Source organism: Caloenas nicobarica, chromosome Z, assembly GCF_036013445.1.
Source record: "Caloenas nicobarica isolate bCalNic1 chromosome Z, bCalNic1.hap1, whole genome shotgun sequence".
Lineage (NCBI taxonomy): Eukaryota > Metazoa > Chordata > Aves > Columbiformes > Columbidae > Caloenas > Caloenas nicobarica.
Window position 1 is genome coordinate 50,247,811 of NC_088284.1, and position 17,056 is coordinate 50,264,866.

The 17,056-nt window shown below is 42.7% G+C and overlaps 1 protein-coding gene across 1 annotated transcript; it reads right to left on the reverse strand.

Moving 5' to 3' along the window:
• Positions 1-6,823: 6,823 nt before the first annotated feature.
• NXNL2 (nucleoredoxin like 2) lies at positions 6,824-15,678 on the reverse strand. The gene is made up of 2 exons (XM_065657258.1): positions 15,227-15,678; positions 6,824-7,408 (listed from the first exon to the last, which is right to left on the reverse strand). Exons 1-2 carry the CDS (start codon positions 15,526-15,528, stop codon positions 7,240-7,242), a joined length of 471 nt encoding a protein of 156 aa, XP_065513330.1. The 5' UTR covers positions 15,529-15,678; the 3' UTR covers positions 6,824-7,239.
• Between the last annotated feature and the right edge of the window lie 1,378 nt (positions 15,679-17,056).

The following is a 17,056-nucleotide window of genomic DNA, read 5'->3' on the forward strand; positions in this document are numbered from 1 at the left end:
AGTCAAGTTCAACCGATCAGAAATCACAAAATCACAGAATCACAGAAAGTTAGGGATTGGAAGGGACCTGAAAAGATCATCTAGTCCAATCCCCCTGCCAGAGCAGGAACACCTAGGTGAGGTTACACAGGAAGGCGTCCAGGCGGGTTTTGAATGTCTCCAGAGAAGAAGACTCCACAACCCCCCTGGGCAGCCTGTTCCAGTGTTCCGTCACCCTGACTGAGAAGAAGTTTCTTCTCAAATTTAAGTGGAACCTCTTGTGTTCCAGCTTGAACCCATTACCCCTTGTCTTACTGTTGGTCGTCACCGAGAAGAGCCTGGCTCCATCCTCGTGACACCCACTCTTTGTATATTTACAAACATTAATGAGGTCACCCCTCAGTCTCTTCTTCTCCAAGCTAAAGAGACCCAGCTCCCTCAGCCTTTCCTCATAAGGGAGATGCTCCACTCCCTTAATCATCTTTGTGGCCCTGCGCTGGACTCTCTCCAGCAGTTCCCTGTCCTTCTTGAACTGAGAGGCCCAGAACTGGACACAATATTCCAGATGAGGTCTCACCAGGGCAGAGTAGAGGGGAAGGAGAACCTCTCTCGACCTACTAACTACCCCCCTTCTAATACACCCCAGGATGCCATTGGCCTTCTTGGCCACAAGGGCACAGTACTGGCTCATGGTCATCCTGCTGTCCACCAGGACCCCCAGGTCCCTTTCCCCGACACTGCTCTCTAATAGGTCATTCCCCAACCTATACTGGAACCTGGGGTTGTTCCTGCCCAGATGTAAGACTCTACACTTTCCCTTATGATATTTCATTAAATTTTTCCCCGCCCAACTCTCTAGCCTGTCCAGATCTCGCTGGATGGCAGCACAGCCTTCTGGTGTGTCAGCCACTCCTCCCAGCTTGGTGTCATCAGCAAACTTGCTGATAGTACACTCAATTCCCTCATCCAAGACATTGATGAATATATTGAATAATACTGGTCCCAGTACTGACTCTTGAGGGACTCCACTAGATACAGGCCTCCAGCTAGACTCCGCCCCATTGACCACGACTCTCTGGCTTCTTTTCTTCAGCCAGTTCACAGACCACCTCACTACCCGATCGTCCAGTCCACACTTCTTCAGTTTAGCCATGAGGATGCTGTGGGAGACTGTGTCAAATGCTTTACTGAAGTCAAGGTAGACCACATCCACCGCTCTGCCTTCATCAATCCACTTTGTTATGTCTTCATAAAAGGCTATGAGGTTGGTCAAGCACGACTTCCCCTTGGTGAAGCCATGCTGACTGCCCCTGATGACCCTCTTCTCCTTGATATGTCTTAAGATGGCACCAAGGATAAGGTGTTCTATCACTTTCCCAGGGATGGAGGTGAGGCTGACCGGTCTATAGTTGCCCGGGTTCTCCTTCTTGCCCTTTTTGAAGACAGGAGTGACATTTGCTTTCCTCCAGTCCTCAGGCACCTCTCCCGTTTCCCAAGACTTCGCAAAGATGATGGAGAGTGGTCCAGCAATGACTTCAGCCAGCTCCCTCAGCACCCGCGGGTGCATCCCATCTGGACCCATGGATTTATGGATGTCCAGATTGCTTAACTGGTCCCTAACTCAGTCCTCATCAACTGAGGCAAACTCCTCCATTGCCCTGCCTTCCTCTGGGGCCTCAGGGGTACGGGGCTCCTCAGGACAGCCTCCGGCAGAGTAGACAGAGACAAAGAAGGCATTCAGTAATTCTGCCTTCTCTGTGTCTTCTATCACCAGGGCACCCACCTCATTCATCAGTGGGCCTACACTGCCTCTGTTGTTACTTTTATCTGCCATGTATTTGAAGAAGCTCTTTCTGTTGTCCTTGACCCCTCTCGCCAGGTTTAACTCTAAGGAGACCTTCGCTTTCCTAGTTGCCTCCCTACATCCTCTGACAACAGCCTTATATTCTTCCCAAGTGGCCAGCCCCTCCTTCCATGGTCTGTAAACTCAGGCTTGAGGTACAGCAGAAGATAAATTGCTACGAAGTCGTCTGAGCTATTATGCTTTTGTGCATTGCTATGCAAAATACCTATTGCGGTGTAAACACACAGTCTACATTGCAGATTCAGGTCAGCCAGAAGGATATTTCTACAGCTATAGGAGAGAAGGCAGAGACAGAGGTTCAGGTCTCTATCAATGTGAGCTCCCACTTAAATACAACTACTTTGTGAAGCGGCTTGATAATGGCAAGGCAGCACCTGCAATGAGGGTAACTGTGTTCCAGCAGATGTACCCACTTCTTCCTGGTAACTCAGAAACTGCAGCCAGGCAACCTTCACATACCTCTGTCCATTCCTCCATCTGTCACTCGTGATGCTGCTGTGTCCTTGAGCCAATTCTAAGTGCAGCAATGCCTGCTTTCACCTGCCTGCCAGAAAGTTGCTTGGTTTTGGACATCTGCTAGAAGATTCAAAACCGGTGCTTACTCCCTCAATGTGAGCAGAAAGCCAAAGGTTTGAAGTTTTCTAATTTACCACCAATTGAAAGCAGGGGGGCATGTTTTGGCAATCTCATTCTTTTTCAAAGAAAGTCCCACTATCTTGAATGTAGTATGACTCAAACAAATGCAGTAGGATTTTACTGTCACAATCCCACACCTGTTTCAGCCCAGAGTCCCAACAACTTTCCCTGTAAGCTCCTTTCATGGCAGTTACAGCTACTTCTACACCAATGAGTTCAGTTCTGTCTTTCCACGTGTGTGATACTTCTGCTTTGGCCTCTGCGCGTGATGTCTCCTTCTGCACCATATATAGTAAAATCCTCCATATACTCAAATTCTTGTATGACCTTAGATGTGCAATTGTTTAAATTTCAAAACAGGTCCCATTTAGAAGGTAACCATCTATTATTATGGAGTGTGACAATGTGTGAACCACAAATATAAATTGAAATACAGTTAATGTGAATACTATGCTGGTGATAGGTGTTAATTCACGGTCTTAGTAAAAGCAGCACTCTTCATAACCACAGACTAGTTGCAGTGCTGAATATGGAACCAAGGAACAGAGCATCTGTATCTCAGTGTTGATAAGCAAATGAGGACTGGGACACCAGGATACAATCAAGATCTCAACCCATTCTCATTGTCTGCCCTTCCAGTCTTTGCTCTAGTCACCACATGAGACTACATGTGATAGCAGCTTTAGAAAGTTGTAGAAAGAAGATACCCAGACTTAGATGACGAAATTTTGCTTTGGTGATGCCAACAAGATACAGCTGTCCACCTCCAATGCATATAGACAGTTCCGGGTCACAACATGTGTATGCCTTGGCTTCGCATCAGCTTACCTGGACCTCCAGAGCACACCTCTAACACCTCAATCTTCAGATATGGTATGAATTCTATAATTATGTTATGCTGGGAGAAACTAGGAGCAGAGAGACTTAGTCACTTTCAAATGAAACAGAGATTAGGAGGCGCAAGGTAACACTTGAGGCTCAGAATATTGTTTTTAATCTCAGAGTAAGAGGTAAACATAACCAGTAGGTAACTGCATAAATGAAACATGACTAAAAATATTATCTTCTATGTTTAAGCAGGCAGGCTTTCTGTTAAGGAAAGCTTGGGCCTCAGACAGTCTTCCTAGAAACCTGAGTACATTTCGAAACCAAACTAGAACTATAACCAAAGCACATAATCACAGTAAACAGCCTCATTTCAGGACAAAGAGCCACTCACTTCAGTGAAATCATTTCCTCTGAAAACAATTTTGATCCAAGCATAGTAATGCTGGTGAATTTTATTTTTGCACTGGAACTGTGACCTCATGTTACACTCAGAAAAATACTAATTTCTGAAAAATGTTTTCTGTGATGCTCTGTGTGCGCGCTTAGGGTTATTAGTATGAGAAGGGTTGCGAAGGCTTAGCTACTGACTATACAAAATTGCTGTTTCGTGTTCCAAGGACCTATTCATTTATCAACATCTTAAAAATCTAAGTAGGCACAGCTACTGGATCAGCAGGATACAAACATTTCCATGACAGTATTTGTATCTGTTCACAACCTGCCTGCACAGTTTTGTTTATCTGTTTGAATCATCAGAGCTCACACCTCAGTTGCTACTCAGATAGGAATCTGAGAATGCTAAATTATTTCAACTCGTATTTAAAGTACTGTACCACTATGCTTAAGTCCAGTTTTTTGCACAGAAAATAGCTGTTCCATAACAATTTCTTTAGTTGATACTGACAGCATTTCTTAACATTGGAGAGTCATGAATTGTATTGAACTCGATCTAGGGAAAATTAAATGAAATTGAGGAGGTAGGAGGCTTAAATCTACCTCTGGATTTGCTCATCTGTATGCCCATCTTCATAAAAACTGATAGAAGAAAATTTAGGGTTGCCCATGTATTAATATTGTCTACACAGAGAACACATAACAGCTAGAGCTGACTCTTATCAGTGCCTCGTCTTAACAAATAACTCAGCTGTACAAAAATCAAAATCAGGCTGTGCACAGGATGGAAATGGTATGAAATGCAAAGAGCTGTCATGTATATATCGACTGTCACTTGTTTTCTGAAGAATACCTGTTTGCAGTCTACTCTTTCCTCTTACCGCAAAAAGAGCTAGTGATGTTTCATTTTGTATGTAGTCTCAGTTGAGATGCGAAGTGAAAGATTATGTTTATATTAAAAATGGATATTCAAGGAACAATTAGAGCATTTGAAGAAATTTCCAAGTATCCATTTTAGATCCGTATTCTTCAGCCCAAATCTCAAAATTGTACAGCTTAGGTGTGACAAAAACTTTTCTAATTTCTGTATTTCTATTTCCAGATAAAATGTAGGAGTTTTGAGATAACTGTATCTATTTTCTGCATATTTATGATAGTTTCATCACATTCTGGCATAAGGTCTTGCAGTTTTCTTCCTAGAGCTCCCAAAGGAATCTTGTAGATAACAGACCCAAAAGCCAGAACATGTGTGCCTGAAAACTCCTTTCATTGCAAGTTACCCCAAAAACTGCAATACTATGAAAAAGTAAACACAGATTTTAAAAATTATTTTCCACTACCTTGTATTTAGCCTGTCAAACATCCATTATTTTAGCACTGACAGGGAAAACAAATTTTCCAAGCTTCCAAATACTGATGGGCAAGAAAAACAGCCCTTGATGGGAATCAAACCGGGTGTTTTGTGTAGTAAATATGTTTGCTTCATCATTATGAACTTCCTAGATGAATTTTAATCTGTGTTACTGAATCAGTGTGTCAATTATTCAAAGGACTTAACTCTATCTCAGTCTTAAAATACTGAGTTCTTCCATATACATACATATAAACAAACAATGAATCAAGCTATCTTGACCTAAGTGATACCTGGTATCTGGCACACTTGCTATATAATTTATTGCACATTCATGCAACATTTTTTGTAAAAACTTTTGGAAGCACTTTTTTTACACTTTCCTCATGTTTAAAAAACATTTGCCATTAGCTGGTCCCAGAACAGCAGGCAGTACCTACAAATCACTTCCACAGAAAACTCTCTAGAAAGTCATTAGAAAAGAACCTGAGCAATATTTATATGGTTAGATGGCAAAAATTAGAAATTGTCTGCAGTATCTCCAGACGTCATTTTAAGAACAGCTATAAGATGCTCTGACTTACAACTCCGCTGAACACTTCCTAAATCTAATATTTTTAATTCTAAATTCAGTTTCTCTAGAGTACTTGCTTTTTCATGTATTGTGAAGAATACATGACTTCTTTTATATATATTCCCTCACACACGCACATATTCTCGAGGGAAAAAAAAAATCTTTTTCCTCCATTACAAGCAAATGTTATTAAATAATAAAATTATCCACACATACTAATTTCAGGCGTTCCTTGTTGATTTTTCTCATGGTCAGGCAAAGGTTCCTCAACAAACAAGTGAGAATGTTGCAGATGGGGTCAGTGAGCCAATGGCTTCAGAAGGAACATAGCAATGAGCAAGGCTGAAGTGGAATCCCTTTGAACACAGGCAGGCAAGGAAGTGCCTGCAGAATGGCCATGTTCTGCTGTTTTGGGGTGCCTGAGCACTGAGGGAACTGGCTGATGACATTGCAAGGTCAAGTCCATTGTGAGATGTTCCTGAGGGTTGAGATCAGCAGCAGCAGGGTCCAGCTGGAGACAAGTCATCATCTTCAGGAAAACACTATCAACATTAAAACCAAAGGGTGAACATAGTAAGAGAACTGAAAATATGTATCAGTTTTAATCATATCTTTATTGAGAATGACTTGTAATAATTGAGTAATCTGGACTCAAATTGTTAGAAATGTAAGCACTCATAAGTGGACTAACATTAATTCTGTTAGTTTGAAGTTTTTAAATTCTCATCAACAGACCCCTGGCTTGCATATGAAGTGTTTCTTTAGCTCACCAATTGCATGTATGTTTGGCCTGGGATGCCAGTCACGAAGACTGGCTGTCAAATCTCAACACAACAACTGGTGGAGAATACAGGCAAACCAGGCTGTACTTCAGGTGCAACATGAACATTCATTGTAGAGAGATGGTACCATTTGTGATATTTGCTTCTACACACTTGGGCAAAAGGAGGAGATGGAAAATGTGTTTTTCTTAGAGTTGACCTGACATTAACTTGGAAGATACCTTAGTGTACAGCGCCAAGTTTAAAAATCCAGGGGTAAGTAAAACTTCGCACAACTTACATAAATGCCACACCAAGTAAAAATAAAAACAAAGAAAAGTATTTCTTCAGTACTGACAAACAAATGTGTTCTATTTAACAGTCATAACATTTTCTGATTAGCTTGCAAAGATAAATGAAGACACATTAGACACATATACTTCATAAACATTTATTAAAGCAAATAATTTTCCTTTCTTAATAAAATGTGCTAATCACAATAAAATTGTCATCAAGAAAAATAGGTTTGTGTATATATTTTTTACTGTACAGATTTTGCAAAATAAGTGTTTGCATAGATTTCACAGTTCTCCATTATTCAAGTTTAAAACAGTCTACCCTGAAGTTCTTTCGTATTATCAGGAATGATTTGGTTCATACTGAATATAGTAGATAGAGCAATACAAGTAAAACAATAATTGCATTTTATGACCTACTGAAACAGCTAATATTCAAGTTGAAAACAAAATTGGTTTACTAGCAAAAGATAAACAAGCCTTACTGTTCTTGTTCTGGACAAGGCAAAATAGAGAGTTTTGCATTATGCCTTCTCTTGCTTTCATCTGCCAACTTTTTAGCTAGAAAAATTCTGAAAGATATCTGCACTCTCAAGCCAGTTCCGAAAACAGGATAGCCCTTTCTCTCTGATCTGTTTTCTTCCCTTGTCAGTAATGACTTCTCCAGTTTGTTTCACAATCACCAGTTTAGGAATTGCTGTTATGTTGTATTTCTTCTTCAGATCACTGAGGAGAAAAAAAAAAAAAAAAAAAAATAAAACACACCATTATGGGGCATTTTAAGAAACCCCCTAGTCTCTCAGGAAGGGTGCTCTGGTCGGGATGCATGGGCGAGCAGAAGTGACGAGTGCCTGGGCAGAGCATGGGGAGATGAACAAGGCTGCAGCTGGGAGTTCACATGGTGCAGCTCAGCTCGGGGAGCGGGGAGAGCTGCAGCACCCTGGCTGTGACTGCTCTGGTCTCCACAGGAGACCATGCAAGGAAAGTGTGACACACCCCTCCACCTTGTTTTCACTAGCCAGAAACTGATGTCTCCTGGCCCCTTTTTACTGGATAGGAGGAGGATCTCACTTAAATTAGCATCAGATTTATTCCTGTACGAAGATGATGTTCAAGTGTGCCCATCCCACAGAGCAACTTCCTCTAATCTCCACTAAAGCATGACATACAATCCTTTTGTGTAAACAGAACAGATTGCAGAAATGTCTTAAACTTCCTCAGTGAAATAGGCCACCTACACCCAGAAATGTAAGTAATCAAAATATTGAGAATAAGGGCCACCCATCTAAGCTGTCCAAGAATAAGCTTAACTTCTCCTCTGTCCATCACACAGACAATAGTCGCCATTTCTCTATGTCAGAAGATGGAAAAATCCAGATAAGTTACAAATAACTCAGTGTTAAATAGCCTACTGTTTTATAACAAAACATAGTTAAAATACAGTTAAAAAATTTAAAAGCCATTCAAACAGTGATGTTCCATGTACAAAACCTGGATCTATTCAAACAATTGATGAGTAGGTAACCCAGGAAAAATTACTAAGAAAATACTCGGAAAGATGGAAACTTAAAGGGATCACACTCAAGATATACGGAAAATTAATACATGTATTATTAATGCTGGTAATAAAAATAATATTTCGCAGGTGAAAACCTAGAGGACACAAAACATGCAAGGAAAAACTAAAATACTTGCTTACCCTGGCACACAACAAATAAAAAGGCATGACTACTAATTACATACCACAGAGATGATAGTGCACAAAAAGCGGGCTATCAGCCACATGGAATCATAAAATAGAATGCAGTGTTTATACAAATGAGTTAAAAGAGACAAGTAAGACACAAACAAAAGGAATATGCAAAAGCAGGAGAGAGAATCAAAAAATACCACATAGTAATCCACGTCAGTTAAGCATGACACAGGCAACAGAAATGGCAAGCTGAAAAACATTTCCAGGGAAAACAGTTTACAGCTATGACATGGTTCTTTTGTTACAGGATAAACGAGGGGAAAAGAGCAAGGCAGATGGATCTATCTTTATAGAAAGATATTATCTTCTAAATTCACCTCAATTGCAAAAGTGATGTTTCAGTGCAAATGACAAAGTAAAATTCAGGACACAAATAAGCCAGAATAGCCAATTTTGAGACTAGGACTTAATCACTAGCACTGACAACAACTTTTTTATTAATTCACAGTAGAGGTAATTAAAAGACAGTCAATGAGCTCTGAGCTCATTAAACATCTCAATGGACATCCAATAAAAAAATCAGTTAGTTGTTGAGAGAACTGCTCAACAGCAGGGGTCTCAAGTGTTTCCAGGAGCTCCAGAATCACTTCACTGGCCCAGCTGTAACTCAGAAAGAAAAGCACATAAAGAATGTCTGAAGTTTCCTGACATGTTTATCGGGAGACTGCAAAAAAAAAAAAATTTCTTTCCTAATACATGGCAATAGCAAAAACACTACTTTCATTAACACTAAATGTCCAGAGAAGAAAGAAAACCACTCATTGAGCACAAATAAGCAGGCAAAGAAATGGGTTTAGACCGATGGTCATAAAGTCAGAACCACACCAGGGTGTTTCCCCACCCTTTTCAAACTAAGCCTGAAGGTAGGAAAACTATAACCTACCTCCTGCCATGTCACATTATTCATGTGTCACCCTCAGCACATCTATTCATTGAACTAGATGTTTACACTAGAGACCCATGAATGAAACAGTATAAATGCTAATGAACTCATAATATCCATTTTGGAAGGCACAAGTTAAAGAAAACATCTTCTAGCACATCATCTTCCCAAGTGATATTCCACAATTTTAGTGGTAGGAATGCAAGCTGTGGTGACAGACATGCTGGTATTTAAGAGGAAAAGCGAGGAACATAAAATCTATACCTAAGATGCAAGTTCTGCAGTCCAAAAGAAATTCCAGAAAAATATAACTGGTTTTGAGGAAGAGGTCACGTGTTTCAGAAGGAATGTGAGAAACAGGTTAAGTGAACTGCAATAGTTCAGCTAAAAGTAACAACCTCCCCAAAACAAATGGAATTTGTTGTACGGAAAATTACCTCCCTGCATTGCCTTCTACCAAAGTGATCAGAAATTGAGCACATGTAGAAGAACCAGAGGATAGAGACACCACAAACAATAAGGGAATAGTCATCTTCCAAAACATGAATAACATAATTCTCAAAACAAAATGTAAACACTACATGGAAATATAGTAACCGAGTGCCCTTGCTACAAGGAACACCTGCTGTGTGAGGCTCAAGTGCCAAAGAATTTGATTGTAGACATTGTTAAAAAATACAAGACATCAATATATAGACATTCTCTACTATTTCCTGGAAAAGAGGAGAAGTCCTAAAAATACAGAAAATATTATTTAAGTGAAATACTGCCCCAGACAAGGCATTCCTGAAACACATCTTTCCTTCTGTATTTTTCCTTATGAGAAGAAAAATCAACAGGTGAAGGATACTGCTCCGCCATTAACTAAGTTGGCTAAGCATTAATGCAGGAAATATTACAGGAGCAGCAATAATGCAGTCCAGCAACAGGTTTGCTTTCTCAGTGAATTCTGAAATAAAGCAAGCAACTAAGAATCCACATAGACCTTTCCACAGTCAGCTAAAATGGGAGAAAAAACTTTCCAAAGCAAGCTCATGTAGAAACCATGTAAAAGACTACCATCTCATCTTACTTGTGTGACAAACAAGATGGTTGGAAGATGCATTTTACTGGTTCAGTGGACAATAAGATAGCTTGAGATGCACAACACAATTGTAACAGAGACAGAACAGTAGTAAACTGAAGGTAATTTGCTATGGAGACTGGAAACTAACACTTTGCTGTCCTAAGGGAATGCATATATGGCTTATCCACTCCATCACAGCATCTTGTTTACACAGCTTCTCAGCTGAAGGCTGCTTGCATCAAACCAGACTGAAGCATGCACAGATTTTGCTTACATTTGTGCACCACCTGTAAAATGAATACACCTGAAGAAGGCTCAGCAACAGTTCTGCAGATAACGCTTCTTAATCACTGTGTACATGTGTGCAAGTGCCTACAAAACACACTTTTTAAAACCTGTTAAGACCATCCTCTCCTATAGGGATCTCAAATCCTGTGACTCACCTGCACAAACCACATATGTGCCATGGGACGAACTCCAATGACAATTTATGAAATCAGTAAACAGAAACATCACGTGCTACAAAGCCAATTCTCTTACAGTAAAATGCCGTGAAGTAACTAATAACATCCTTAAAAACCAGTTGCCAAGCTATTCACAGGTAAGTGTAAAGGTACATACAATGTCTTAATGACTAAAAAGACCCAAGCAGAAAAAGCAGAAGAGGAAGCTCTAATACTACAGAAGACTGAATGAGTAACTTCTGTACAGACACAGGGAATCTTTTAGTCAAATCCTTTGAGATATTAGACCTTGGCCATGCAGGTTAGAACATGAAAGCCCTACCTTCATTTGCACATGAAATATCAAAATGATGAAATTAAGGTTGGGCGAAAGTGGAAGTCATTGCAATTGTTAGGTCTTTTGATTCTTAGGAAAAGGCTGGATGAAAGTTCCTGACAGCACAGATTTTATATTACTAGGTCCTACTGGCATTGGGTGGGATGGAGTTTCTCTCCTTTGTAGCAGCTTGCATGGTGCTGTGTTTTTAGATTTGTTATCAAAAAAGCGTTGATAACACATCCATGTTTTAGCTACTGCTGAACAGTGCTCACACAGCACCAAGGCCTTTATCACGCTGCCCTGCCAGTGAATGAGCTGGGGTTTCACAAGAAATTGGGAGGAGACGCAGCTGGGGCAGCTGGCCAAAGTGACCAAAGGGATATCCCACACTCTATGACACCGTGCTCAGCAATAAAAGCTGAAGAAAGGAGGAAGAAGTGACATATGTTGGTAGTCAGGGCACCGGTCTTCCCAAGCAACCACTACACATGATGAAGCTTTGCTATCCTGGAAATTGCTAAACACGTCTGCCAATGGGAACTAGTGAATGAATTCTTTATCTTGCTTGGCTTGTGCATTCACCTTCGCTTTATCCATTAAACTCTCTTTATCTCAGCCCACCAGTATCCTCATTTTCACCCTTTAGATTCTCTCCTCCATCTCACTGGGGCAGAGAGTGACCCAGGAGCTGGGTGGTGCTTGGCTGCACCAGGGCTAGCTCACAACACAGGTGAGTATTTTCACACAAGGGTTTAAGATCTATACACAAGGGGGTTTTTGAGATATAGACAACACAGGGTAAAGTTCATATTTGGAACATAAATGGTAAATTTTATACACTTGTATAATGCAGTGTCTGACAATATTTGAATTTTAACAGCTTTCCCTTCAAAGTGACAGACACCTTGCTAATCTGCTTCTAGCAGTACACCCTGTAATACACAGCTGTATGTCTATTTTGTTTTAGCTGTGAACCTTCTGTATTGCTAAGTGTTAGTCACGTAAACAAGCACATCACATGGATGGGATTCAATTTGAAAGTGTCTGTTGAGATTCTGAGATAGCCTAAAAAGACTAAGGACAGGCAATAGTTCTTAACTGCTCAGATACTTTCACTCCTCTCCTTCTGCCTTCCTTCTTTGGTGACCCTCACCCATACATCCGTGCACATGCCAATTCATCCTTGTACCTAAAACTTCCCGATATAAAATGTGAGCATAACCTTTTTATTTTCCTTTTTTGGGAATTCTTCAGGATTCCAATTTTCACTGAGGTGTACACGACATGGACTCAGTAAATTCTTGTCTGACAGCCTGCAAGAACTACTAGCATGTGCTGAACACCCACACAAAGAGTGACACCTTTCACTGTAGGGCTCAGTATAAACGCAGCGATTTGTCTTTGTGTATCATAATTAAAACATCAGTAGTAGTAAAGGTGCAGTCCCACCACAGGGAAATAGTGAGGGCTGAGAGCATGGAAGAGTCTTGAGATCTTGCTCTGAAATCAGAATTTTGCTCTTCTCCAGGTATGTGCATGCAAGGCATCACATTTCATTAACTACAAGTATGAATGCAGGTTTTTAACCCAAGAACAGAAGGTATTTCTATCCCAAAGAAACTCCATGCTTCCATTTATGAAAGGTGTTTTAGGTGGCAAATTTGAAATTGGCTCTGTTGTGCCTAAAAGATACTTCAGTCTGTGCTGCAATTATATGTCTTAAACACTGAAGTTACCAGCTAGAATATTTTAACTTCACTAAAGGTACTGAAATGCCTTCTTTACATAGTTTACAAAAGAACAATCAACTAAAATTATTTAATATTTTCTATGTTAAATTGTAAGTAGCATTAATTGTTTATAAATATGTGAATGATTATATTAATAATCAAATTATTAATTTAGGTTAATGTTAAAATTCTATTTTTACTTAGAACTAGTATCTACCCAGAGTTACAGTTTCATTTAGCAAACAGACACTTGTCTGCTCCAAGTCTGCAACGATTCACCAGTATCTCTGAATACAAACTACCAGTTAATTCAACCTAAGCACCCTGAACATCTCTACACTGTCCTTTCTTGTTATATGCAAGAAACACAACTTCAAAATCATTATGTTTCCATACCCCTCTGCACTTTGTTCTGCAGTAAGACACCTCGAATGCTATGATCTTGCAGCTACCCATGACAGGACAGTGTTTCTCTACAGGATTCTGAAGGGCACCATAGACTGCCACAGAAAAGCCTATTAAACTATCTCTGTACCTCCTTTCCACATGACTTGGGCAAGAGCAGAGTCAGAAATAGACCCTTAATCCACAGAGGCTGAAGCTGTAAGCGCATTCCCATGATCTATGCCAAACAGCTTGCTGGATGCAGGAACTTCAAATGCTACATTTCAGTCGGGAAATGTGCCTGAATTCTATTAGAATTAGTAGTTACCAAATACAATTACTGCCTGGGGAGCTTTTGGAGAATTATGGAAAACAGCATTGCTATTTCAATCTATTTTTAAGTCAATGGAAACCGTCATTCAAAAAGCATAACATTAACTGGCTGCTGACATCCAGAAAAGAGACGAGGAAGGAAGAAATAGTTCCTGACTTCAGCTGGTTTGCTCATGAGGTTTTCAAAGCAGACTGACAAAACAAGATTAGTAAACCTGCTCCATGTTGAGTGAGTAACTAGCATATTGTACAGCTCTGTCCCAGGTAGCATACAGGGATGGATCTAGGGTTAAACGAACACAAGAAGTTACTAGAAGTACTAAGAATAGAGTTCTTTTTCAGAAGAAAAAAATCTTGTTTTGAGTTTAATTACCCAGTCTATGTTAAGAGTCACCCTAATTCCTTTACTTTGATGACATCTGCAACAATATTTTCCACAATCTAGCTACATATCATTTAAGGGGGAGTGAAATCCTTTTACAAGTATTTACACATATTTTAAGTCTCCAGCTCTAGGCATTTCAGTAGCCCTAAATATCTTATCTGTACTCCTGTAATCTAAATTTATACTTCTCGATATAAACTAAGTCAGATTTCTGACCATTGTCCAAATGAGTCGGCACCCTTGACTTAGGTCATCAAAACAGTTCTTGGTGTTATCTTTCACACTGTTGCTCACACATGGTCACGTCCTTTCCTTTTGTTGTTTTACTGAGCAAGCTGCCTACAGGAATGCCCCTTTGGAAACCTATCAGTACAAGAATGTTACATTCCAGTTACCATGTGCATCTGTCACAGCTGAACTGCAGTTGTCGTTACCTTTTTCACCTAGTTTACCTGTACCTGTCTGAAATTCTTCATAGTTTGCTCTGCTCTCCTTTAAGTTGTTCGGCTATGAGTTTTTGCTATTCCTTCATTTGCCTTTTATCCAGAGCATTAATATGCTAGACAATCCAGAACAACCTTAATAACAGCTACTGCCGTGCTGAAAAACAAACTCTTGATTGCTGTTTGCCATTAGCTTGTCTTTGGCTCACTAGTCATGCCATCTTCTTAATATTTGGGGTCTTTATTGAGCCTTCCTCACAGATCTTTTAAATCCTGAATCAAACACACAAAACTAGTTTTCCCTCACTTAATTTCTTAAAGATATAACAGCCTAAAACCAAGCTACTTCTCTGAAGAAAGTAAACTGCTAGTTTAGTGCTAGTTTGCGGTACACCTCCGTGGGAGCGGACGGAGAGCCAACTAGTATCGGCCACTGCCCAAAGGACAGGCCTAAGGCGGGGCTGGACTGACGGGGCGCTGAACCGGGCGCTCCCCTGACTGAAGGCGCTCTAAACCGGGTTTCAGAGCGTCCCACGGGGAGGGACGGCGCGGATTAAGGGGGCAGGCGGCGGTCGCAGGGAGTTTTTGTATCGGAGACTTGGCTGTTACATTCCGCTGCTGTTCAGCACCCACGCCTCCTGCCCTCTCCCGTGCTTTGGAGGGGGGTGCCAGCAGAGAAGCTGACGGGGGGCAGCCCGCCGTGCCCCGCCGCCGCCCCCCGGCCCAAGCGCCCCGGGCGGGATGGCCCGACGAGGGGCCGGGGGTGGCTGCCACCGGTACTCACTGCTTGTAGGGGTCGTGGAAGGGCAGGGCCAGCCAGTCCCCGTGCATGGCGTGCATGTAACCCGCCATGTCCTCAGCGCTGTGGTCGGAGGAGATGAAGACGATCTCGAAGGGGGCGGGGGGCTGTGTCTCCTCCAGCAGCTCGGTGTAGAAGTCGCAGAGGACCGGGGTGAAGTCGCGGCACGGCGAGCACCAGCCGGCGGAGAAGTACAAGCCCACGACCTTGTTCTGCAAGGCCTCCTCGGGGTCCACGCTGCGGCCGTCCTTGCTGACCAGGAGCCGTCCGCTGAACACATCCACCATGCTGCCACCGGCCGGACCCGCGGCGGAGCGAAAGGTGTTCCCGAGGGCTGCGAGCCCAGGTGGCCCCCGGGCACGGGTCCGCAGCACCTCCACCCTGGGAACCTTCCCACCCGCGCCACGCAGCCCCCCCAACAGCAACTCTCCAGCCGTGCGCCCCGGCCGCCGCGGGCACGTTTATAACCCCGCCACCGCCCGGCTCCGCCCGCCGCTGACTGACAGCGGCACTCGCCGAAGGCCGGCTCGGGAGGGCGTGGTGCCGCCCCGCCCTGCCGGTGCCGCCGGCGGGGATGCGGGGCCCGACGGCAGCGGCGCCGCCACCGCTGCTCCCGAGCTGCCCGCGGGAGCCGGGCGGGCACCCCCCGACCCTCCGCTGCCCTCGGCTGGGGGGCGCGCTGGGGACGGCAGCAAGTGGAGCTGTCAGCCGCGCGGGGTAACGCGGGGCAGTGCGCTCCTCCCCTCGGGGCACTCCGCGAAAACGCTTTTTAATTTTTTTTTTTTTTTTTTCTTAAGAGTTTCTAGACATACCGGTCGCGCGCGGAGGTCTTAACCCTCTCAGCCTTGCCGGACAAGGAGAGTCCGGCGCAGGGTCATGAAGATGATGAAGGGAGTGGAGCATCTCCCTTATGAGGAAAGGCTGAGGGAGCTGGGTCTCTTTAGCTTGGAGGAGACTGAGGGGTGACCTTATTAACGTTTACAAGTACATAAAGGGTGAATGTCATGAGGATGGAGCCAGGCTCTTCTCGGTGACAACCGATAGGACAAGGGACAATGGGTATAAACTGGAAGACAGGAGGTTCCATTTGAGAAGAAACTTCTTCTCAGTGAGAGTGCCAGAGCACTGGAACAGGCTGCCCAGGGGGGTTGTGGAGTCTCCTTCTCTGGAGACATTCAAAACCCGCCTGGACGCCTTCCTGCGTAACCTCATCTGGCTGTTCCTGCCCTGGCAGGGGGATTGGACTAGATGATCTTCCGAGGTCCCTTCCAATTCCTTACATTCTGTGATTATATGTGATTCTGTGACCATTGCTGGCAGGTCCGGGGCGGTTGGGCTGCGGGGGTTGCCACGGGGTTTGCGGTGCGGAGGTGTTCGTGGAGGGGAACGTGACTTTTCTCAAGACGGGAAAGGCCCTGCTCTTTGTTTCTCAGCCCGGCCTACGTGATTACCTTACTAGGCTACTGCACATCACAAGAGATGTTTTATTCTTGTGTTTTGCTGAGTGCCAAATTGCCTTTTGGGAGAGCAGATACATTTCAAGGCTTCCTAAGGTGACTGAAGATACTGAATTTCTAATAAGTTTAAGCAGTAATCACCTTTACACTCATGTCAGACTTCTTCAGCTTGTCATGGATTTCACCTCTCCCAAAGATCTCATCTGAAGGCTTGATCAGGTTTAGCACTGAACTTTTATCGTTTTTTTGGAGATGTGGCACTGATTTTTTTTTTTTTTTTTCCGTCACGGAAAAACAGCTGAATTCTGGTTGTAAAAGGGTCTCTCTATTCTCTGTCCAAGCAGAGGAGGAATTATCA